The 22,440-nt window shown below is 36.4% G+C and overlaps 1 protein-coding gene across 1 annotated transcript; it reads left to right on the top strand.

Moving 5' to 3' along the window:
• The first annotated feature begins 15,356 nt into the window (after nucleotides 1–15,356).
• LOC108451678 (ABC transporter B family member 19-like) lies at nucleotides 15,357–21,812 on the top strand. The gene is made up of 10 exons (XM_017749342.2): nucleotides 15,357–16,053; nucleotides 16,167–16,221; nucleotides 16,598–16,773; nucleotides 17,042–17,242; nucleotides 17,341–17,600; nucleotides 17,676–17,992; nucleotides 18,082–18,305; nucleotides 18,373–19,192; nucleotides 19,274–19,515; nucleotides 20,392–21,812. Exons 1-10 carry the CDS (start codon nucleotides 15,808–15,810, stop codon nucleotides 21,598–21,600), a joined length of 3,750 nt encoding a protein of 1,249 aa, XP_017604831.1. The 5' UTR covers nucleotides 15,357–15,807; the 3' UTR covers nucleotides 21,601–21,812.
• The last annotated feature ends 628 nt before the right edge of the window (nucleotides 21,813–22,440 follow it).

Below are 22,440 nucleotides of genomic sequence, written 5' to 3'. Positions count from 1 at the left end.
AGGGAGCGCAATAGCTGACTTCTTAGCAACTCGAACAACAAAAGAATATGAGCCTTTAAGATTCGATTTCCCAGACGAAGACTTAATGTGCATCACAGAAATAAAATTCGAGTCATCAAAAGAGAAGTCATGGAAGATGTGCTTTGATGGTGCGTCAAATGCTCTAGGACATGGAATTGGAGCAATCCTGGTATCACCAGACGGGAATCATTATCCGTTCACCGCAAGACTGAACTTCTTCGCACCAATAATATCGCAGAATATGAGGCTCAGATCATGGGGCTTCGTGCGCACTATCAAACGAAACATCGAGATCTTGAGGTGTACGGGGACTCAAATTTCTAGTGATTTACCAAACCGTGGAGAGTGGGAAGTGAAGGACTCAAAATTGATTAAGTACAATGATTTAGTGGTGGATTGATCAAGGAATTCAAAGAAATAACTTTTCATTACTTCCCACGAGAAGAGAACCAACTGGCTGATGCCCTGGCCACTTTAGCTTCAATGTTCAAAGCAAATAGAGAAGCAGAAATAATGCCCCTCAAAATGAGCATATACGAGGCACACTGTGGTAGCATTGAGAAAGAAGTAGACGGACGGCCTTGGTTCCATGATATCTTAGAATATATCAAGAATCAAAGGTATCCCGAACAAGTTTAATGAGAACGATAAAAGAACAATTAGAAGAATGGCAATGGATTTGTTCTTGATGGGATATCCTCAGATAAAAGAGGAAAGGATCGACGCTTTTGAGATGTGTGGATGATGTTGAAGCTTTAAAAATACTTGAAGAGGTCCATGAGGGAATTTTGGAACGATACCAATAGTTTCAATATGGCCGAAAGATCATAAGACTCGGTTATTATTGGTGACAATGGAAAGTGATCAGATCAATTTTGCCGAAAATGCCACAAATGTCAAATCTACTACGATAAAATTCATGTAGCCCTTCACCCCTTCATGTCATGACTTCTCCGTGGCCTTTTTCTATGTGGGGCATGGATGTTATAGGCCAATTTCTCCAAAAGCATCAAATGGACATCGATTCATTTTGTGGTTATCGATTACTTTACAAAATGGATAGAAGCCGCTTCATTTGCCAATGTGACGAGGACTGCAGCTTGCAAGTTTTTGAAAAGGAAATCATTTGCCGATATGGTTTGCTCGAAAGAATCATTTCAAATAACGCCACGAATCGAACAATAAGATGATGAAAGAAGTAAAAGCGTTCCAAATAAAACATCATAACTCCTCGCCCTATCGCCTAAAGATGAACGGGTCATTGAAGCGACCAACAAAAATATCAAGAGGATCATTGGGAAAATGATCGAGACATATAAAGATTGGCACGAGAAGCTACCGCTTGCTTTGTATGCATATCGTATATCCGTGCGTAACATCTACGGAGCAACTCCTTTCTCTCCGTATATGGAATGGAAGTCGTGCTACCTATTGAGGTTGAAATCCTTCGCCGAGAGTCTTAATGGAATCAAAGTTAGAAGAAGCAAAATGGGTTCGAGCTCGATACGATCAGTTGAACCTCATCAAGAAAAACGCCTAAGGGCAATTTGTCACGGGCAGATGTACCTGAAGAGAATGATCGCGCTCATGATAAGAAGGTACGGCCAAGAGAATTCCACGAAGGAGAACTCGTGTTGAGAAATATTCTCCTAATACAAAGAGACTGCGAGGAAATGGACACCGAATTGGGAAGGACCATACGTCAGAAAGAAGGCATTCTCGGGTGGAGCTTTGATTCTCACCGAAATGGATGGGAAGAGTTACCAATCCAAGTGAACTCAGATGTCAGAAAGAAATATTATGCCTAAAAATCAAGATGAAAACCCAAAAGGGCATCTTAAAAAAAAATCAAGGTGAAAACCCAAAAGGGCATCTTAAAAAAAATAAAAAATCAAGGTGAAAACCCAAAAGGGCATCTTAAAAAAATAAAAAATTAAGGTGAAAACCCAAAAGGCGTCTTGATTAACACAAAAGATTAGGATGAAAACCCGAGAGGCGCCCTAATGAAGTAAACTCGCCCAAGAGCGTGGCATTTTGGACAATGGGTCAAACAAAGGAGACTACAAGATTTGAAGCACTTCAAAGCTCAAAATTTTCACGCAAGAAGCCATACTCGGAAGATTCTTGATTGAGGAACGTGGAAGAGTTCATGTGTTGAATATCTAGAGCATTTGTTGAATACGATCCTTTCTTTCTTTTTGACATTTGTACTATCATTGGTTAACTTTCTTTGTTTGCCACATTTGAAATAAAGGAATATGAGATATCCTTTTTTGTCCCTACCTGACCATTTTCATGCATCTCATTATGTGTTTATTTACTTGATAAATGGTGAAACGGCATACTCAAAGCAAAAGAAATGTTAAGCATTACCTGGATGAAAATTTGATAAACACAAGAGCCTCAAAGCAAGAACAAAGTTTAACCAGGGGCAAAAGAGTGATATCTGAGAAATGTTGATTACTTGTAAAGCTTGAAGACGGGTACATGGCCTGAAGAGAAGGTCGAGAATCAAAGCAATGGACGCAGATCATGAAAACTCGTGACGAAAAGGACATATGACAAACATGCCTAAAAGCTCATGATCATATAGGCATAAATGCATATAAGACAAACATGTGCATATCATGATAACATCATGCATGACATATACAGGTACTCCAGTAGAGCAAGAGGATGTGATGATAGCTGGAAAGACACATGAGTTCCACCAGATGACATGCTTTGGTATTCCGATGTTTTTTATTTCTATTCTTCAAAAAATCGACTCATACTGCGAGTGGTGAGTTGAGCCTCAGGACATGCTGAGGTAATTTCAATTTCTGTTTTCTTCAATTTCTACTTTCCAAAAAAATCAACTCATATTGCGAGAGGTGAGTTGAGCCTCAGGACACGCTGAGGTAATTTCAATTTATTCTAGTCAAAAAAATCAACTCATATTACGAGAGGTGAGTTGAGCCTCGGGACATGCTGAGGTAATTTCAATTTATGTTTTCAAAAAAATCAAACTCACATTGCGAGAGACTTGAGCCTCGGGACACGCTGAGGTAATTTTAATTTCTATTTTCAAAAAAATCAACTCATATTGCGAGAAATGGGTTGAGCCTCAGGACACGCTGAGGTAATTTCAATTTCTGTTTTCAAAAAAATCAACTCATATTGCGAGAGGTGAGTTGAGCCTCGGGACACGCTGAGGTAATCTTAATTTCTATTTTAAAAAAAAATCAACTCATATTGCGAGAAATGGGTTGAGCCTCAGGACACGCTGAGGTAATTTCAATTTCTGTTTTCAAAAAAAAATAAAAATAAAAAAATCAAACCATATTGTGAGAAATGGTTTGAGCCTCAAGACACGTTGAGGTATTTTCAATTTCTATTTTCAAAAATCAACTCATATTGCGAGAGGAGAGTTGAGCCTTGATTCACATGCTGAGGTAATTTCAATTTCTGTTGTCAAAAAAATCAACTCGTATTGCGAGAGGCGAGTTGAGCCTCAAGACATGCTGAGGTATTGTCAATTTTTGTATGTTTCAAAAATCAACTCATATTGCGAGAGGTGAGTTGAACCTCAAATCACATCCCGAGCTATTTTAAATTTCTTAATTGGACATTTGAACAAAATTTAGTGCTTTCAAATCTTTGCACTATCCTTGTTTCACAATGATGAGCAAAGAGGGGCAGCTGTAAGCACTAAATTTTTGTCCGACTAGAATTCGTGTTTAAGATCCAAAATTTCAAAAAAAAATAAAATAAAAAATAAAAAAATTTCAAAAAAATTGCATCTTAGGTCCCTAAACCTTTTTTAAATTACATTTTTTACCCTAAATTTTCTAAAAATTACATTTAGCCCCGTAAGTTTTGTTGCATTTATGATTTGGTCCTTCAGACAGACACGGATTTGGGGCACCCACTTCCCTGATTTTCAGCCAAAAACATGGGTGGTTATTCCTTCTTCACCCACTACCCGCAAATGGCATAAAAAGAAGCAAAATGGTAGAAAAAAAAAACACACACACACACAAAAAAAAAAAAGAGGTTTTCAAGAGAGCAAAAAAATTTCCAGCAAAAAAAAAAAATTCCAGCAAAAAAAAAAATAAACAAAGCAGTTCAAAGAAAAAGAGTCAAAAACGCCAAAACAGTAACCAAAACCTTAAGGTGATTTTCCTATTTTTAAATCGGTTTCTTTTACTCCTTTCTCGCTTACTCAATCACATATACATACACACACATATATATATATATATATATACATATATATTATTAAAAAAAAAAAATCCGCCACCGTGGACGGTGGCATGGCATGCGGGGGTGACGGTCCCATGATCAAACCGTGATCGGTCCATGGCCTAAGTCCTCCTCCTCTCCTTTCTCTTCCTTCTCTCCTCTTTTTTTTTTTTTTCTCTCCTCACCAAATGATTTTTTGTTAATTTTGGCCTTTATATAGCCCCCAAAACGACGCTGCTTTTGGGGTCGCATTTAACCCCAAAACGACGTCGTTTTGATGCTACCCGGTCCAACCCGACCCGACCCGTCTCAGGATCCGCGTGTTTTTGGAAAAGGGGGAATTTGCGCGTACGGTCCTTCCGCGTTTTCAAGCTTTTGCAATCAAGTTTTTTTATTTTAAAATTTTCCCCATGAAGTTGTCGCGCTTTTCAATTTAGTCCCCGCTAATGTGCTGCATTTTAATAGGAAGGAATAATTGCTGTATTGTATTTTAATATATATATACTACTGTTTTTAATGATTTTATTTTAATATCATTTTATTATATTTATCTTTTGTATTGTATTACATGGTTATTATTATTATATTTATTAGTGTATGCCTCTTATCCCGTATATATTTTTAGTACGTATTAATAGTCGATTTTTTAATATATATTATATGAATAATTTGTATATAATATTATGTATATATAATATTATCGTTATATATTTCTATACTATATGATTTCTAATACTATTATTTATATATATATATATATTTTTCTTAGTACCACATTACGTATATATCATGTATATATTTATTTTTACTCGTATTATATTTATTATTAATTTTAATATATTTATTTTATCATACGTATATATATACCTTTCTTATTTGTATTATTTGTGTACGTTGCATTATTGATTTTGTATTTATTATTTTCCTATTGCTACTTATTATATTATTATTTGGTGAACATATATCTTTTACTATTATTAGTATAAATATATTTTCCTTGTCCATAGTATTCCTAATATTATTGTATATGTTCAACTATACTATGTGTACTTGTATCTAGTGCGTATATATTTAGTAATATTGCACATATATGTCTATTAGGCATTATATTTTCATACATCATGTATATATGTCATATATTATATTTTTGCATATTATCTTATATATATATTACCTTATATTATTATTACTAAATATACTTTATATTTGTTCATGTTTGATTTTATTTCTCTTTTAAATATTATTATTATCATTGTTTTGCTACTGCTCTAGTATTATGTTAACATTCTTTATTGATAATGTCATTGTTTGCATCTTTGATTTATTTTAAATTCTTATTTCATGAATATTTTTTATGTTTTAATTACTAATCGAGGCAATATATCGATTTAACATTAAGTCGTAAATTTCATCGCTATGTTGGATGGAATTTGTCGGCTTGTGTTAAAACGGTATATCCTTCTCAAAAATCAAAAATTGAAATTTCTCGTGTTTTACTCGGTCACGATTCAATGTCACTTTGAACTCGCAATTTTGAAAATTAAGACAACACCTGTTTAACAAGATACCAATTTTGGGCGTCGCGAGGGTGCTAATACCTTCCTCGTGCGTAACCGACTCCCGAACCCTATTTTTCTCTGGATTTTTGTGTAGACCCAAATTCGGCCCTCATTTTTGTGCAAGAATAAGTTTTCTTTTCTGAAAAAGGATGATTTATTAGGTGTCCGGTCACACCTAGAAAAAAAGATCGGTGGCGACTCCCTTTTTTAATAAAATCAAAAGTCGGTTTAAATTTTCAAATAATCGCCTTAATTAGCGACCGAAAGCTAAAAAAAATTTTTACGTCGCTACACCAATTATGTATAAAATAAACAACCTTAATTGCTTATAGACTTACCTTGTTTCGAATAAAACGACCCTAATCAGCTACTCGATGTCCTTCGACTTGCCCTTGCTTGATTCTCCTCCTTTAAGTTCTTGAGCTTAATCAAAATACATTAACTAGTTTAATTACCTTGCTAGTTATTTATCTCCAATAATATTAATGATTACATAACACAAGAAACTCACGGTAAAATTTTTATCATTCTACCTTATGCTTTTATGCTATTCGGCTACCAACCACCTAATATCACTTTATTAACAATAATCCAATCAATACTTTAATTACACTCATATATAAACACATATATATAATATATATACGGCAACCACCCTTGCTAATTACTCATATATATATTTTACTGATTTTCACTTCATCTTACAACCTTTATTGTTCAAAACATTAAAACCTTAACTAATACTTATAAAGTGTCTCAAGGCCGATTGCATTCTTACTTCCAAAATAACATAGCCTATGATATATTTCACTTCAATGTACATATTCATGAATCAAATTCAACCGTATAAGCCAATATCACCCATTTGATCAATTATAGAGAATTAAAGATAATATCACAAATGTGTACCCTATATGGCCGATTATACATAATCAAATTTAACATCATCTATGTATTTACTCATATGGCCTAATATACATACTCCAATATAATATCATTTTCATTTCATTTAACACTTAATTTTTTTACCACATATCAAATTGACCAAATATTTCTAACTAACAAAACTCCTCATCTATTCATGCTATTATTCAAAACACATATGTCCATTAGCTAGTTCATTCTTCACCTTCTAATATATCCATCCTAAGCCTCAACACTATCTCTTAACATCTAACCATAGTAACCGTATGTATATTTTGTCACTAAATAAAGAAAATCAACATATGGGTTGGAATATGAACTTAACTATGAACTAAATTCTCATAAAATTTAATGAAAATAGCATGAAATCTTACCTTAATCAACCCCTAAGTTGGCGAATGCCTTCAAAATTTTCTTTCCTCCTCACTTTAGTTTCGGCTTTTGCAAGGAGAAGATGAACACTCTCTTACCTTCCTTTTTTTAATTAATTTTATTTTATCATTTACCATATTAAAATGTATTTAATTAGACTTAGTGGAGTAACATCATTTCATGGCCGGCGACTACATGCATTAAGGGTAAATTGACATGCAAACCCAAGCTTTCTCACCTTATTGTTATTGGATCCTTACAATTTACCTATCATCTTTTCTCAATTTCTCAACTAAGTCCTTTCAAGAAAAATTTACATTCTTAAGACTAATTTAAAACATTTAATTTTTCATACATACACTATCACACATAAATATATACAATTAAAATTAAAATAAATTTTTGTGACTCGGTTTTGTGGTCCCGAAACCACATTCCGACTAGGGTCTAATTAGGGTTGTCACAACTCTCCCGCACATAAGGAATTTTCGTCCCCGAAAATCTTACCAGCGAATAAGTTAGGATATCGATCCTTCATAGTGTCTTCGAGTTCCCAAGTAGTTTCTTCGACCCCATGTTTAAGCCACAGTACCTTCACTAATGAGATTTTCTTATTTCGTAGTTCTTTTGCTTCACGAGCCAAAATACAAACTGGTTCTTCTTCGTAACTCAAATCAGATTGAATTTCGACCTCTGATGGATTAATTACGTGTGATGGGTCGGATCTATAACGTCGAAGCATTGACACATGAAAAACGTTGTGAATCTTTTCAAGTTCAGGGGGTAAAATCAATCTATATGCGACCGGCCCAATTCGTTCAGATATTTCATACGGTCCGATGAATCTCGGACTCAATTTGCCCTTACGGCCAAATCTGAGTATTTTTTTCCAAGGTGATACTTTAAGAAACACTTTATCTCCAACCCGATATTCGATGTCTTTTCTTTTAAATCCGATACGACTTCTCGATTCAAGTCGCTTTCGGACTTTCACGGATCACTTTTACTTTCTGCTCAGATCTTTAATCAAATCAACCTCAAGATTTTACTTTCACTAAGTTCGGTCCAAAACAACGGTAATCGGCATTTACGACCGTACAAAGCCTCGTAAGGTGCCATCTTAATGCTTGATTGAAAACTCTTGTTGTAAGCGAATTCAATCAAACGCAAATATCTTTCCCATGAACCACAAAACTCTAGAATACAACATCTCAACATATCCTCAAGTATCTGAATTATCCGCTCAGATTGACCATCGGTCTGGGGATGAAAAGCGGTGCTAAAATGCAACTTGGTACCCAATGCTTCTTGCAATTTCTTCCAAAATCGCGATGTGAATCTCGGGTCTCTATCCGATACAATAGAAATAGGTACTCCATGTAATCGAACAATTTATGAGACATATAATTCTGCCAATTTATCGAGCAAGAAATTCGTACGGACAGGGATAAAATGAGCAGATTTCGTCAATCTATCAACAATAACCCAGATTGAGTCTTTCTTACTCTGCGTCAATGGTAAACCAGATACAAAATCCATCGTGACTCGATCCCATTTTCATTCGGGTATCATGATAGGCTGAAGTAATCCCGAAGGCACTTGATGTTCCGCTTTCACTTGTTGACATATCAGACATTTTGAAACAAAGTCAGAAATGTCTCGTTTCATACCAGGCCACCAAAATTGACGTTTCAGATCGTTGTACATTTTTGTACTACCCGGGTGGACTGACATTCGACTACTATGAGCCTCGCTCAATATCGTCGAAATAAGTTCTGAATTTCTTGGAACACATAATCGAATCTTGAACATCAAGCAATCATTGTCGTCAATCTGAAACTTTGATTCCACATTTGAAACACATTCAGCTCGTTTAGCAACCAATTCATCGTCGACTTTCTGGGATTCAAGTATTTGATGAATCAATAATGGTTTGGCCTTTAATTCTGCTACTAACACATTATCAGATGAAACAGACAGGTGAACATTCATCACTCTCAAAGCAAACAGCGATTTACGACTTAAAGCATCGGCAACCACGTTAGCCTTTCCCGGGTAATAATCAATGACGAGCTCATAATCTTTCAACAACTCAAGCCAACGTCTTTGTCGCAGATTCAAATCTCTTTGAGTCATCAAATATTTGAGGCTTTTGTGGTCCGAATAAACATGACACCTCTCTCTAAACAAGTAGTGTCGCCATATTTTCAAAGTGAATACAATGGCCGCTAATTCAAGATCATGGGTCGGATAGTTTTTCTCATGCGACTTTAATTGCCTCGACGCGTAAGCCACAACTCGACCTTCTTGCATTAGCACACAACCCAGCCCAAGTAAGGATGCATCACTATAAATAACAAACTCTTTACCGGATTCTGGCAGTACTAGTACTGGAGCTTCAGTTAAACAGGTTTTCAATCGGTCGAAACTTTTCTGACATTTTTCTAACCATTCAAACATAACATCTTTTTGAAGTAGTTTCGTCATCGGTGTGGCTATCATCGAGAAACCCTTTACAAACCGTCTGTAATAACCGGCAAGTCCCAAAAAGCTCCTAACTTCAAAAACATTCCTCGGAGGTTTCCAATCAAGAATGGCTAAAATTTTGTTCGGATCAACTCTAATACCCGAAGCGGATACAACATGCCCTAGAAAGCTGACTTCTTTTAACCAGAATTCACATTTATTGAATTTTGCATACAGCTGATTATCTCGCAAAATCTGAAGTACTAACCTCAAGTGTTCGGCGTGCTCGGACTCATTGTGAGAATAAATCAGAATATCATCTATGAACACCACTACAAATCGATCTAAATACTGTCTGAATATCCGATTCATCAAATCCATGAAAACCGCCGGGGCATTAGTGAGCCCAAACAGCATCACTAAAAACTCATAGTGTCTGTCTCTCGTTCTGAAAGCGGTCTTAGGAATGTCAGAATCTCTAACTCGCAACTGATAATAACCAGATCGCAAATCAATCTTCGAAAACATCGAAGCTCCTTTCAACTGGTCAAATAAGTCATTTATCCATGGCAACGGATATTTATTCTTTATCGTCATTTTGTTGAGCTGACGATAATCAATACACATTCGCATAGTTCCGTTTTTCTTTTTCACGAATAGTACTGGAGCACCCCAGGGTGAAAAGCTAGGTCGCGCAAAACCTCTGTCAGTCAATTCTTGTAATTGAGGTTTCAATTCCTTTAACTCGGTTGGTGCCATACGATAAGGAGCGATCGAAATAGGTGTTGTACCTAGAACCAATTCTATGCCGAACTCTACTTTTCTAACAGGTGGCAATCCTGGTAATTCTTCAGGAAACACTTCTGGATACTCACAAACTACAGGCACAGTCTCAAACTTTCGTTCCGATACTTTGCTATCTAGTACATATGCAAGATAAGTTTCATAACCCTTTCTCACATATTTCTGAGCTAACACAGAAGATATCACTACTGGTAACCCCTTCAGATCACTAGACTCAATTCGAATCATTTCACCACTCGAACATCGCAAGTCTATGGTCTTTCGCTTACAATTTACCAGAGCATCATGTTCGGTTAACCAGTCCATTCCGAGAATAATATCGAATTCGTTGAAGGGTAATAGTATCAAATCCACCGAGAAACAGAAATCTTTAATTATCAATGAACATCTCTTACATACTTTATCAACTAAGACATACCGACCCAAAGGGTTTGACATTCTTATCACAAATTCAGTAGACTTAATAGGTAGAGTCTTGCTGAACGCTAATGTTTCACATACGTAAGAATGAGTTGAACCAGGATCAATTAAAGCAAGTACACTAGTATCATAGAGAGTGAATGTACCAGTGATAACATCAGGGGAAAATGCCTCCTCTCGTGTACGAATGGCATAAGCTCTGGCAGGAGTACGAGTCTCTGATTGAACAACCGTATCGAAGGTCCCTCTCTGACTACCACCCCTACCTCCAGTATTTCTCGGTGGTCTACTTCTAATCGTTGTACTACTCGATCTCGCACCTTGTACCTTATTTTTCTCATCAGGTTCCGTGCAATCTCGAACGAAATGATCTCGCGAACCGCATCTATAGCAGGCTCTGTTAATAGACTTACCCTAACATTCACCTACATGTCGTCTTCCACACTGTGGACATTCGGGTTTTTCTTGCCGATTGTTGCCCACACTAGCAACCGAAGTAGCTCGAGAGTCTGTTGATGGTCGTTCCTTAATAGAAATTCCTGCTGTCGTCCTTGATTTGTTAGTATCATCTCTGAACTTCTTTACAGCCGAAAAAGACTTTTTACTCGCCGATCTTTTACGAAAGTCCCTAGTTTCATATTCAGCTTTTTTTTTTTCTCCTTTCCAAGCTCTTCAGCCTTGCAAGCTCGTTCGACCAGTGTTACGAATTCCTTTATTTCTAGAATACCCACCAGCAGTTTTAAATCTTCATTCAACCCCTCTTCAAATCTTTTACACATGGCAATTTCATCAGCTACACACTCCCGGGCATAACGACTGAGTCTTACAAACTCACGTTCATATTCAGATACCGTCAAACAACCTTGTTTAAGCTCCAGAAATTCTTTGCGTTTTTTATCGATGAATCGTTGACTAATATACTTCTTACGAAACTCCGTCTGAAAGAAGTCCCAAGTAACTCGTTCCTTAAGAACAATCGAAATCAGGGTTCTCCACCAATAGTAGGCTGAATCTCGTAATAAGGATATTGTACATTTTAGACACTCATCGTGTGCAAGACACTCATCGAAAACACGGATAGTATTATCAAGCCAAAACTCATTTCTTTCGGTGTCATCGATGAGTCGTGGCTCGAAATTCCTCTACCGCCGCCTTATCAAATCAACAGGAGGTTTACTCAACCTCAAAGGATCAGTAGCTGCTGGTATTATAGGTACCGGAGGAGGATTATTTAAATTTGGAAATGGTTGAACAACCGAGTTTGTTCGAGCATATTGTGCAACCCACTCATTCATCATGGTAAAAAAGGCTTGCTTAGCCCCATCATTTTGATTACTCACAGAAGGTTGAGGTTCAAGAAACGCTGTCTCTTGTGTGGGAGCAGGAGCTACACTCTCCACATCATCCGCTAATGCTCTTTCCGGAGGGGATTCTATTTACTAATCAAAACCACAATTTCAACCGTCAGAAGTCATCACACTATCATTTAATAGCATTATGGCATTTATATATCTATAATCTACGCACTACGGTAGTCCTAGAACTGACTAAATTGTAGCTCTGATACCAATAAAATGTAACACCCCTAACCTGTTTCTATCGCTGGAATGAGTTACGAGATGTTACCGAACCAAATACTTTTTCATAAATTTTCATACATCTACTTCTATCATAGTCATTTCATTAGGTACTTTAAACCATCACATAAGTTTACGACATATAACAACCGTATTAAAAGATTTGATGTTGTGTTCCAACATAACCAGATGACTCATTACGCTATCTCAAATTAAAATACTAAGATCAAATACAATAGTCAAATTACAATTGTTCACTTATATAAATGTATCATAATCGAACCACTCCAAACATAAATTCGATATTTCTAACATTCTCAGCGCTCAAGCTTATATATATATATATATTTTTATATCATGCATTTTTTAGTATTAAACATTATAACCAAGATGAATAATACCATGATTAAACATAACCAAATTCAAACTTAATATTTAAGCCATATTCGCATGGCTGGAAGTATACATATCAAAATTCAAACAAAATACATTTTAGCCTATACATGCCATAATGTTCACTTAGACAACTAAGAAGAGGTTATCAAAATGTTGCAAGTTGGTGTGATGACTTCGACGATGGTCCAAAGCACGCAAAATGGGTCAGAGCATCTAAATAGGAGACAAACAAACACATAATATGAGTATTCAACTCAGTAAGTCGTAAGCAATGAAATGTAATAGTTAACTAACTAAAAAAAATAGAAATCAAAAGGTTCACATAATGTCTAAATTATCAATTCACTACTAGTCAACTATCACCATTAAATCTAAGTATTACATAATCAACTTCACACAAGAAGTGCTCGAATAAGAAATTCTTAAACTCATCATGCCATATTAACTCTCACACATGGTTCTTTAGAAATCCATATGCGAAACGATAGTTTAACTCTACACACCGATGCCATATATATTCGCACACATAGTGCCATACAATTTCCGCACACTTAGTGCCATACAATTTCCGCACACTTAGTGCCATACAATTTCCGCACACTTAGTGCCATATAATTTCCGCACACTTAGTGCCAAGTCATTTCGTTATTACAAAATGATTGATTTAATTAACTAAATAGAATCGGCCATTACCCTTTTCAATCAAAGAATTTTTTTTATGAGGGTAATTCTTTCATGATATGCATATACCAATTATGTATAAAATAATCAACCTTAATTGCTTATAGACTTACCTTGTTTCGAATAAAACGACCCTAATCAGCTACTCGATGTCCTTCGACTTGCCCTTGCTTGATTCTCTTCCTTTAAGTTCTTGAGCTTAATCAAAATACACTAACTAGTTTAATTACCTTGCTAGTTATTTATCTCCAATAATATTAATGATTACATAACACAAGAAACTCACGGTAAAATTTTTATCATTCTACCTTATGCTTTTATGCTATTCGGTTACCAACCACCTAATATCACTTTATTAACAATAATCCAATCAATACCTTAATTACACTCATATATAAACACATATATATAATATATACACGGCAACCACCCTTGCTAATTACTCATATATATATTTTACTGATTTTCACTTCATCTTACAACCATTATTGTTCAAAACATTAAAACCTTAACTAATACTTATAAAGTGTCTCAAGGCCGATTGCATTCTTACTTCCAAAATAACATAGCCTATGATATATTTCACTTCAATGTACATATTCATGAATCAAATTCAACCAGTATAAGCCAATATCACCCATTTGATCAATTATAGAGAATTAAAGATAATATCACAAATGTGTACCCTATATGGCCGATTATACATAATCAAATTTAACATCATCTATGTATTTACTCATATGGCCTAATATACATACTCTAATATAATATCATTTTCATTTCATTTAACACTTAATTTTTTTACCACATATCAAATTGACCAAATATTTCTAACTAACAAAACTCCTCATCTATTCATGCTATTATTCAAAAACACATATGTCCATTAGCTAGTTCATTCTTCACCTTCTAATATATCCATCCTAAGCCTCAACACTATCTCTTAACATCTAACCATAGTAACCGTATGTATATTTTGTCACTAAATAAAGAAAATCAACATATGGGTTGGAATATGAACTTAACTATGAACTAAATTCTCATAAAATTTAATGAAAATAGCATGAAATCTTACCTTAATCAACCCTTAAGTTGGCCGAATGCCTTCAAAAATTTTCTTTTCTCCCTCACTTTAGTTTCAGCTTTTGCAAGGAGAAGATGAACACTCTCTTACCTTCCTTTTTTTTTAATTAATTTTATTTTATCATTTACCATATTAAAATGTATTTAATTAGACTTAGTGGAGTAACATCATTTCATGGCCGGCCACTACATGCATTAAGGGTAAATTGACATGCAAACCCAAGCTTTCTCACCTTATTGTTATTGGATCCTTACAAATTACCTATCATCTTTTCTCAATTTCTCAACTAAGTCCTTTCAAGAAAAATTTACATTCCTAAGACTAATTTAAAACATTTAATTTTTCATACATACACTATCACACATAAATATATGCAATTAAAATTAAAATAAATTTCTGTGACTCGATTTTGTGGTCCCGAAACCACATTTCGACTAGGGTCTAATTAGGGTTGTCACACTACTTATTGATTGTTAAGTTGTTATATCTCTCCGTCACTTAGACATGTGCATATAGCATAGACAATGTTAATCTTTTTATTGACTTTACTTGGAAAGACTTCCTGTTGATCCATTCACTATGATCAAATGAGTATTAACTTCATATAGTGATCTGATGGTTAAGATTATTCATTATTTCAAGTGTAAATTGAATTTAAATTACAATAATCATGTTTGTTACTCGAATTTTACCTTATTATTATAATTCACCAAAAATAATCAACCCATTACTCTCATCCCTCGTACTTTACATCAATACTGAGTAATTTACCATTTTTTTTTCCTGTTTTTATTCAATAAAAATCAGTGTGAAATTTTTTATTTTTTATTTTTTCCATTTGGTTTGACCAATGGTCTAACGCATCTTTTTTCTTACAATTTCTCTCTCTATATATACACTCACTCAAACACTCGAATTGTGCTGGCTGCTTTGCCCTTTACTTTTTCCCTTCTCTTCAGCTGAGTTCTCGAACTTGATAAACTCAAAAACGACATTGTCAGATTTTCGAGACCTTAAAAAAAGAAAGTGTGAGAGAGAAAGAGAGAGAGAGTTATGTAGAAAAAGAGTCTCTTTTAGATCTCATCTTCTTCTTTCATCTTCAGATCTTCCCCCACTCCACTCGTCTTTTTCTATCTTTCAATGGCTATTCTTCTCACACTTTAACTTAATTTCCACCGAGTCATCCCAACTCATTGAACCTCTTTCTCCCTTTCTACCTCTTTTTTTTCTTGATTCTGAAACTTGGGTTAGCTTTGGTTTTTTTTTTTGAGTTTTAAAAATGGCTGAAACAACAGAAACAAAAACAGTCCCTGAAGCAGAGAAGAAGAAAGAACAAAACTTACCGTTTTACCAACTTTTCACTTTTGCTGACAGATATGATTACATGTTAATGATCTCTGGTAGCTTAGGAGCTATTATCCATGGTTCCTCAATGCCTGTTTTCTTCTTATTATTTGGTGAAATGGTTAATGGCTTTGGCAAAAACCAATCTGATTTGCCCAAAATGACTCATGAAGTTGCCAAGGTTCTTTTTTCTTTCTTTCTATTTTTTTCATTAAATATATATTAAAAAACCAATTTTTTAATTAATATATTCAGATCTAAGATCTGTTTAACTTTGTTGTTGTATTAATGCAGTATGCACTCTATTTTGTGTATCTTGGTCTTATTGTCTGCTTATCATCTTATGCAGGTATATTTCTTTTCCTTATAATAGTTAAGAGCTTTGCTTTTATCTTTTAAATTCGTAAAATCATCGAAAGGAATCATTACAGACAACATTGTTGCACTGCACCATGGTCTTAGACTCTCAGTCACAAGTGTCTCGTGTTTTAGTGTAACCAGTTTCAAACCATAACGGACCAGTAGGTGATTCTCCACGTGGTCTTAAGGGCTGTCTCTTTGTCCTTTTATTCAACATTATCTTCTCACTATTCACTACTGTCCCATCATTTCCATTGTAAACACATTAGATTCTTACCGTGATGGGGGTCAAAAAAAAGTTCAAATATTTTTACCATTTCTTTTCCTCTTCCAATTTGGGTTTTTTTTTTTTTTTTTTTTTACAGAGATTGCATGTTGGATGTACACTGGGGAAAGACAAGTGAGTACATTAAGGAAGAAGTATTTAGAAGCAGTTTTGAAACAAGATGTAGGATTCTTTGACACTGATGCAAGAACTGGAGATATTGTTTTTAGTGTTTCAACTGATACTTTACTTGTCCAAGATGCCATTAGTGAGAAGGTTGGTTGATTTAGTTCTTGGTGTAACCCAGTGGTGGCAATGGCTTTAATTCTCAATTTGTCAATTTGGATTTGTTGGTTATACATAAATGCAGTCCCCCACCATACTATTTTTTGGGGTTTGAACCTTTGGCTGTGCATGTTAGCATATCAATGTTATTATGCACCTTCAATGGAGGTCAATGCCTTAAGATAGAGGGAACAGTTTGGATTAAATGAAGTTTTGCTTAAGAATTTAATTGTTTGTGTTTTTTGGTAAAAATCTTTAGGTTGGAAACTTTATCCATTACTTGTCAACTTTCTTGGCTGGTTTGGTAGTTGGTTTTGTATCAGCATGGAGGTTAGCCTTATTAAGTGTAGCAGTGATCCCTGGAATTGCATTTGCTGGAGGTTTATATGCATATACTTTAACCGGCCTCACTTCAAAAAGCCGGGAATCCTATGCAAATGCCGGCATAATTGCCGAGCAGGTGAGTTATTTCGGTCTTAGAAAGCTTGGATTAAGACCTTTATGTTTGGGAGATTATAATGTTATTAATCTTGTCTAAGTTGTTAATCATCTCGACAGGCGATTGCACAAGTCCGTACCGTTTACTCATATGTTGGTGAGAGCAAGGCCCTTACTTCTTACTCAGATGCAATACAGAACACACTAAAACTAGGATACAAGGCTGGTATGGCCAAGGGTTTGGGGCTCGGGTGTACGTATGGCATAGCTTGCATGTCTTGGGCGCTTGTTTTCTGGTACGCTGGTGTTTTTATCCGGAATGGACAGACTGATGGAGGCAAGGCGTTCACTGCAATTTTCTCGGCCATTGTTGGTGGCATGTAAGATCTTGAGCTTATGTATCTTATCTTCTGTCGTTGAAGGAAAACTAAGTAAACCTGTGGATTATATTGCAGGAGTTTGGGTCAGTCATTCTCCAATCTCGGAGCCTTTAGTAAAGGAAAAACAGCTGGTTACAAGTTGATGGAGATTATCAAGCAAAAACCCTCCATAACTGAAGATCATTTGGATGGAAAAGTACTTCCCGAGGTCAATGGCAACATAGAATTCAAGGACGTCACGTTCAGCTACCCTTCAAGACCTGATGTTATCATCTTTCGCAACTTCTCAATCTTCTTTCCGGCAGGAAAGACCATGGCAGTTGTTGGTGGTAGTGGTTCTGGGAAAAGTACAGTTGTGTCTATGGTAGAGAGGTTCTATGATCCCAACGAGGGTAATTAAGAAATTTTCTTTGTCGTGTTTGACGAATGAACCTTTGCCCCTTTTGATGTTAGAGCTGATATTTCTTTTTTGGCTAAGCAGGACAGGTTTTGTTGGATAATGTGGACATAAAGATACTGCAACTAAAATGGTTACGCAGTCAGATTGGATTGGTGAATCAAGAACCTGCACTCTTTGCAACTACAATCCTCGAGAACATACTCTATGGAAAGCCTGATGCAACAATGGATGAAGTGGAAGCTGCCGCTTCTGCTGCAAACGCTCATAGTTTTATTACGCTACTTCCTAATGGGTATAACACTCAGGTTGGTCTCCTGAAGTTTATTATTCTAGTTTAACTTTGATTCTTAGCTCACCACTATGCAAATTCAGGTGGGAGAGCGAGGAGTCCAATTGTCGGGTGGCCAAAAACAGAGAATCGCTATTGCTCGAGCCATGTTGAAGAACCCGAAGATCTTGCTCCTTGATGAAGCAACAAGTGCACTTGACGCGAGCTCCGAGAGTATTGTTCAGGAAGCTCTTGATCGTCTTATGGTTGGGAGAACAACTGTAGTTGTTGCACATCGGCTCTCAACCATAAGGAATGTTGATTCTATAGCTGTTATACAGCAAGGACAAGTTGTTGAGATTGGAACTCATGAGGAATTGATTTCTAAGGCAGGAGCATATGCTTCATTAATCAGATTCCAAGAAATGGTGGGAAATAGAGACTTCGCTAACCCATCAACGCACCGTTCTCGTTCATCACGTCTAAGTCATTCACTGTCAACCAAGTCCTTAAGCCTCCGGTCTGGCAGCTTACGGAACTTGAGCTATTCTTACAGTACTGGTGCTGATGGCCGAATAGAGATGATCTCGAATGCTGAGACGGAGCGTAAAAATCCAGCTCCACATGGCTATTTCTGCCGGCTTCTCAATCTAAATGCTCCTGAGTGGCCCTATTCAATTATGGGAGCTGTTGGTTCTGTGCTCTCCGGTTTCATTGGACCAACTTTTGCCATAGTAATGAGCAATATGATTGAGGTGTTCTACTATACAAATCCGACCTCGATGGAAAGAAAGACAAAAGAATATGTTTTTATCTACATTGGGGCTGGTCTCTATGCTGTTGTCGCATATTTGATTCAGCATTATTTCTTCAGTATCATGGGAGAAAATCTCACAACAAGAGTGAGGAGAATGATGCTTGGAGGTACTAATTCGCAACGACGACAAGTTGACTTGGCCGTTTAATGTTATGTTTGTTAATTTTGTGTTGTTTGCTTCTCTTCAGCAATTCTTAGGAACGAAGTCGGATGGTTCGATGAAGAAGAGCACAATTCAAGTCTTCTTGCAGCCAAATTGGCAGCTGATGCAGCTGACGTAAAATCTGCAATAGCTGAGCGGATCTCAGTCATACTCCAAAACATGACTTCACTTCTCACCTCCTTCATCGTCGCCTTCATTGTAGAATGGAGGGTCTCTCTTCTCATCCTCGGTACCTTCCCTCTTCTAGTCCTTGCAAACTTTGCTCAGGTAAGCTCACATTCCCCCAATGTCTTCCCTTTTCAGCTATAATTCAACCATCTTGTCGACTAATGCAGTCCAAATTCACACTGCAAAGAACTGTAACTTATTTAACTGCACTTGGGGCATACAGAATCCAGATTTTCACTACGCTTGCATGGTTTGCTTACCATCAGTCAGTTCTCAACTTTGTTTTTTTTCTTCAATGGACCGACACTGCACCTTACAGTGTATATCAGTTCTGTGTTCAGACAAGTTAAAGGGCTTCTGTTTTTTTTCTTATACTAGATGCCACTAAACTATATGACAGTTTCAAGATATTCTTTATCCCGTGATCATATAATTCATGATATTATATATTTTGAAGATATTATCTTCTTTTCTCTGTTTACTTTGTTTTTATTTCCCTGGAGAGTGTCAGTTTGTGACAGTAAAACCCTTAAGTTTAGGCCTCTGTGTACAGGGGATGTTTAGAATCCGTTTTGTTTTTTATTTTATAATATTTTTCAAACTAAGATTAACATGTCCCTGTGTGATTGACGGTGCTCGTAGTAGATGCATGCTTTATAAATAGTAAAATAGGACTGCACTTGCTATATATGTACAATGTCATGATCACAGTCATGTCCTAGCAATGAAGTTAAGCCTGATTTGGCTTAATGTTGATTGATCCCACTTCATTGATGCCACAGGCCACTGTCATGACAACTCTTTGGAATATTACTTGTGCTAGATATTTGTGTCATATGGATAACTAATGTTAGAATGACCGGTTAGGCATGGTAAATTGTGTTAGTTTTAAATGTCTAACTTTAGAACCACTTGTGTCTCAATTTGATATGTAGGGTTTTGTAACAGTTAATTCGGTTTTATTTTGCATTGCAGCAACTCTCTCTCAAAGGGTTTGCTGGTGACACTGCGAAAGCACATGCGAAGACTAGCATGATTGCTGGCGAAGGTGTAAGTAATATCAGAACAGTTGCAGCCTTCAACGCACAAAACAAGATCCTTTCGCTATTTTGTCATGAGCTCCGAGTTCCACAGATGCAAAGCCTTCGTCGCAGCCAAGTTTCTGGCCTCCTCTTTGGCCTATCTCAACTTGCTCTTTACGCTTCGGAAGCTCTGATACTTTGGTATGGTGCGCACCTTGTAAACAAAGGTGCCTCCACATTCTCAAAGGTGATCAAGGTTTTTGTGGTCTTGGTGGTCACGGCAAATTCAGTGGCGGAAACTGTTAGTCTTGCGCCTGAAATCATTAGGGGTGGTGAAGCTGTTGGTTCAGTGTTCTCCATTTTAGATCGTTCGACCAGGATTGACCCGGATGATCCTGAAGCAGAACCAGTTGAATCAATTCGTGGAGAAATCGAGCTTAGGCATGTTGATTTTGCATACCCTTCACGACCTGATGTCATAGTGTTTAAAGACCTTAACCTTCGAATCCGTGCTGGTCAAAGCCAAGCACTTGTTGGAGCTAGTGGCTCTGGCAAGAGTTCAGTCATTGCATTGATCGAACGCTTCTATGATCCTACAGCTGGAAAGGTTATGATCGATGGAAAAGATATCCGGAGATTGAACTTAAAGTCTCTTAGGCTTAAAATCGGATTGGTACAACAAGAGCCAGCCCTCTTTGCTGCTAGCATTTTCGATAATATTGCTTACGGGAAAGAAGGAGCAACTGAAGCTGAAGTAATTGAGGCAGCCCGAGCAGCTAACGTGCATGGTTTTGTCAGTGCATTGCCTGATGGGTACAAAACACCTGTTGGTGAAAGAGGGGTTCAGCTCTCTGGGGGTCAAAAACAAAGAATAGCAATTGCACGAGCCGTGCTAAAGGACCCAACAATACTATTACTCGACGAGGCCACCAGCGCACTTGATGCTGAATCCGAGTGTGTACTACAAGAAGCACTGGAACGGCTAATGAGGGGTCGCACCACAGTACTTGTGGCTCACCGTCTCTCGACGATAAGAAATGTAGACAGCATCGGAGTAGTGCAAGACGGTCGAATTGTGGAACAAGGCAGCCACTCGGAATTGATAGCCCGACCCGAAGGAGCCTATTCAAGGCTGTTGCAACTACAACACCATCACATATGATGTAATATAGCTGTAGATATGGGAATGTTGTAGACTGGCTGTATCAATGGCCCCCATTTCCAATGAGATGAAAAAAATGTTAAATTATTGAGATATATATGAATGGTGGATAAGCCCCAATATGTGTTGATTGGCTTTTACTTTCTGTAATTGAAATTTTTATAATACTATAAAGTGGAAACCCTAGACATCACCTTTCCAGCCTTTATCAACTCCTTTTTTCTTCTTATAGCTTTACATTGCATGTGTTTGCTGAAGGGTTCTTTTCTGTTCTTAGATAAGGCCAAAGCATTTTGAGGGTCTGTTACATATATAGTATATATATATAAAATGTAAAAAGAAATGGTGGGTCATGGATTAAAGTGATGGCAGAGATGATGCATCATGTCCACATATGGGGATGGTTCCATTGCCATTATACATGATACATGCATGACCCTCTGCAAAAAATTCTGCAATATTAGGTACACTGCAAACTGCAATGGCCTGCCGAATTCAATAATAACTTTCTATAATTCAGACGCCTAAATACATAAAAACCATCTCAATTCTCGACTAAAGATTAAGAATCAAGAAAACCAATTGATATGAAGATGTAAATATCCAATTCATCGTAAAAATATTATATTTTAAAAATTATTTAGAAAAATACGGTGTTTTTTAGATTAATTAGGAAAATATAATAGTTTCTCTCTCCAAATCAAATGGCGGGTTTATTGGTTTTAATGTTCAAATTGGTACCTAAAGTTTTTTGTTTAGTCCAATTAGGTACTTAATCTTGGTCTCAAAGTTCAATTAGCACTTGAACTTAGTTTTATAGTTCAAATTGGTTCAAATAAG

This window comes from Gossypium arboreum, chromosome 7 (assembly GCF_025698485.1).
Source record: "Gossypium arboreum isolate Shixiya-1 chromosome 7, ASM2569848v2, whole genome shotgun sequence".
NCBI classification, from domain to species: domain Eukaryota; kingdom Viridiplantae; phylum Streptophyta; class Magnoliopsida; order Malvales; family Malvaceae; genus Gossypium; species Gossypium arboreum.
Note: the sequence above shows the minus strand (reverse complement) of the source record. Positions and strands in the feature narration are given on the sequence as shown.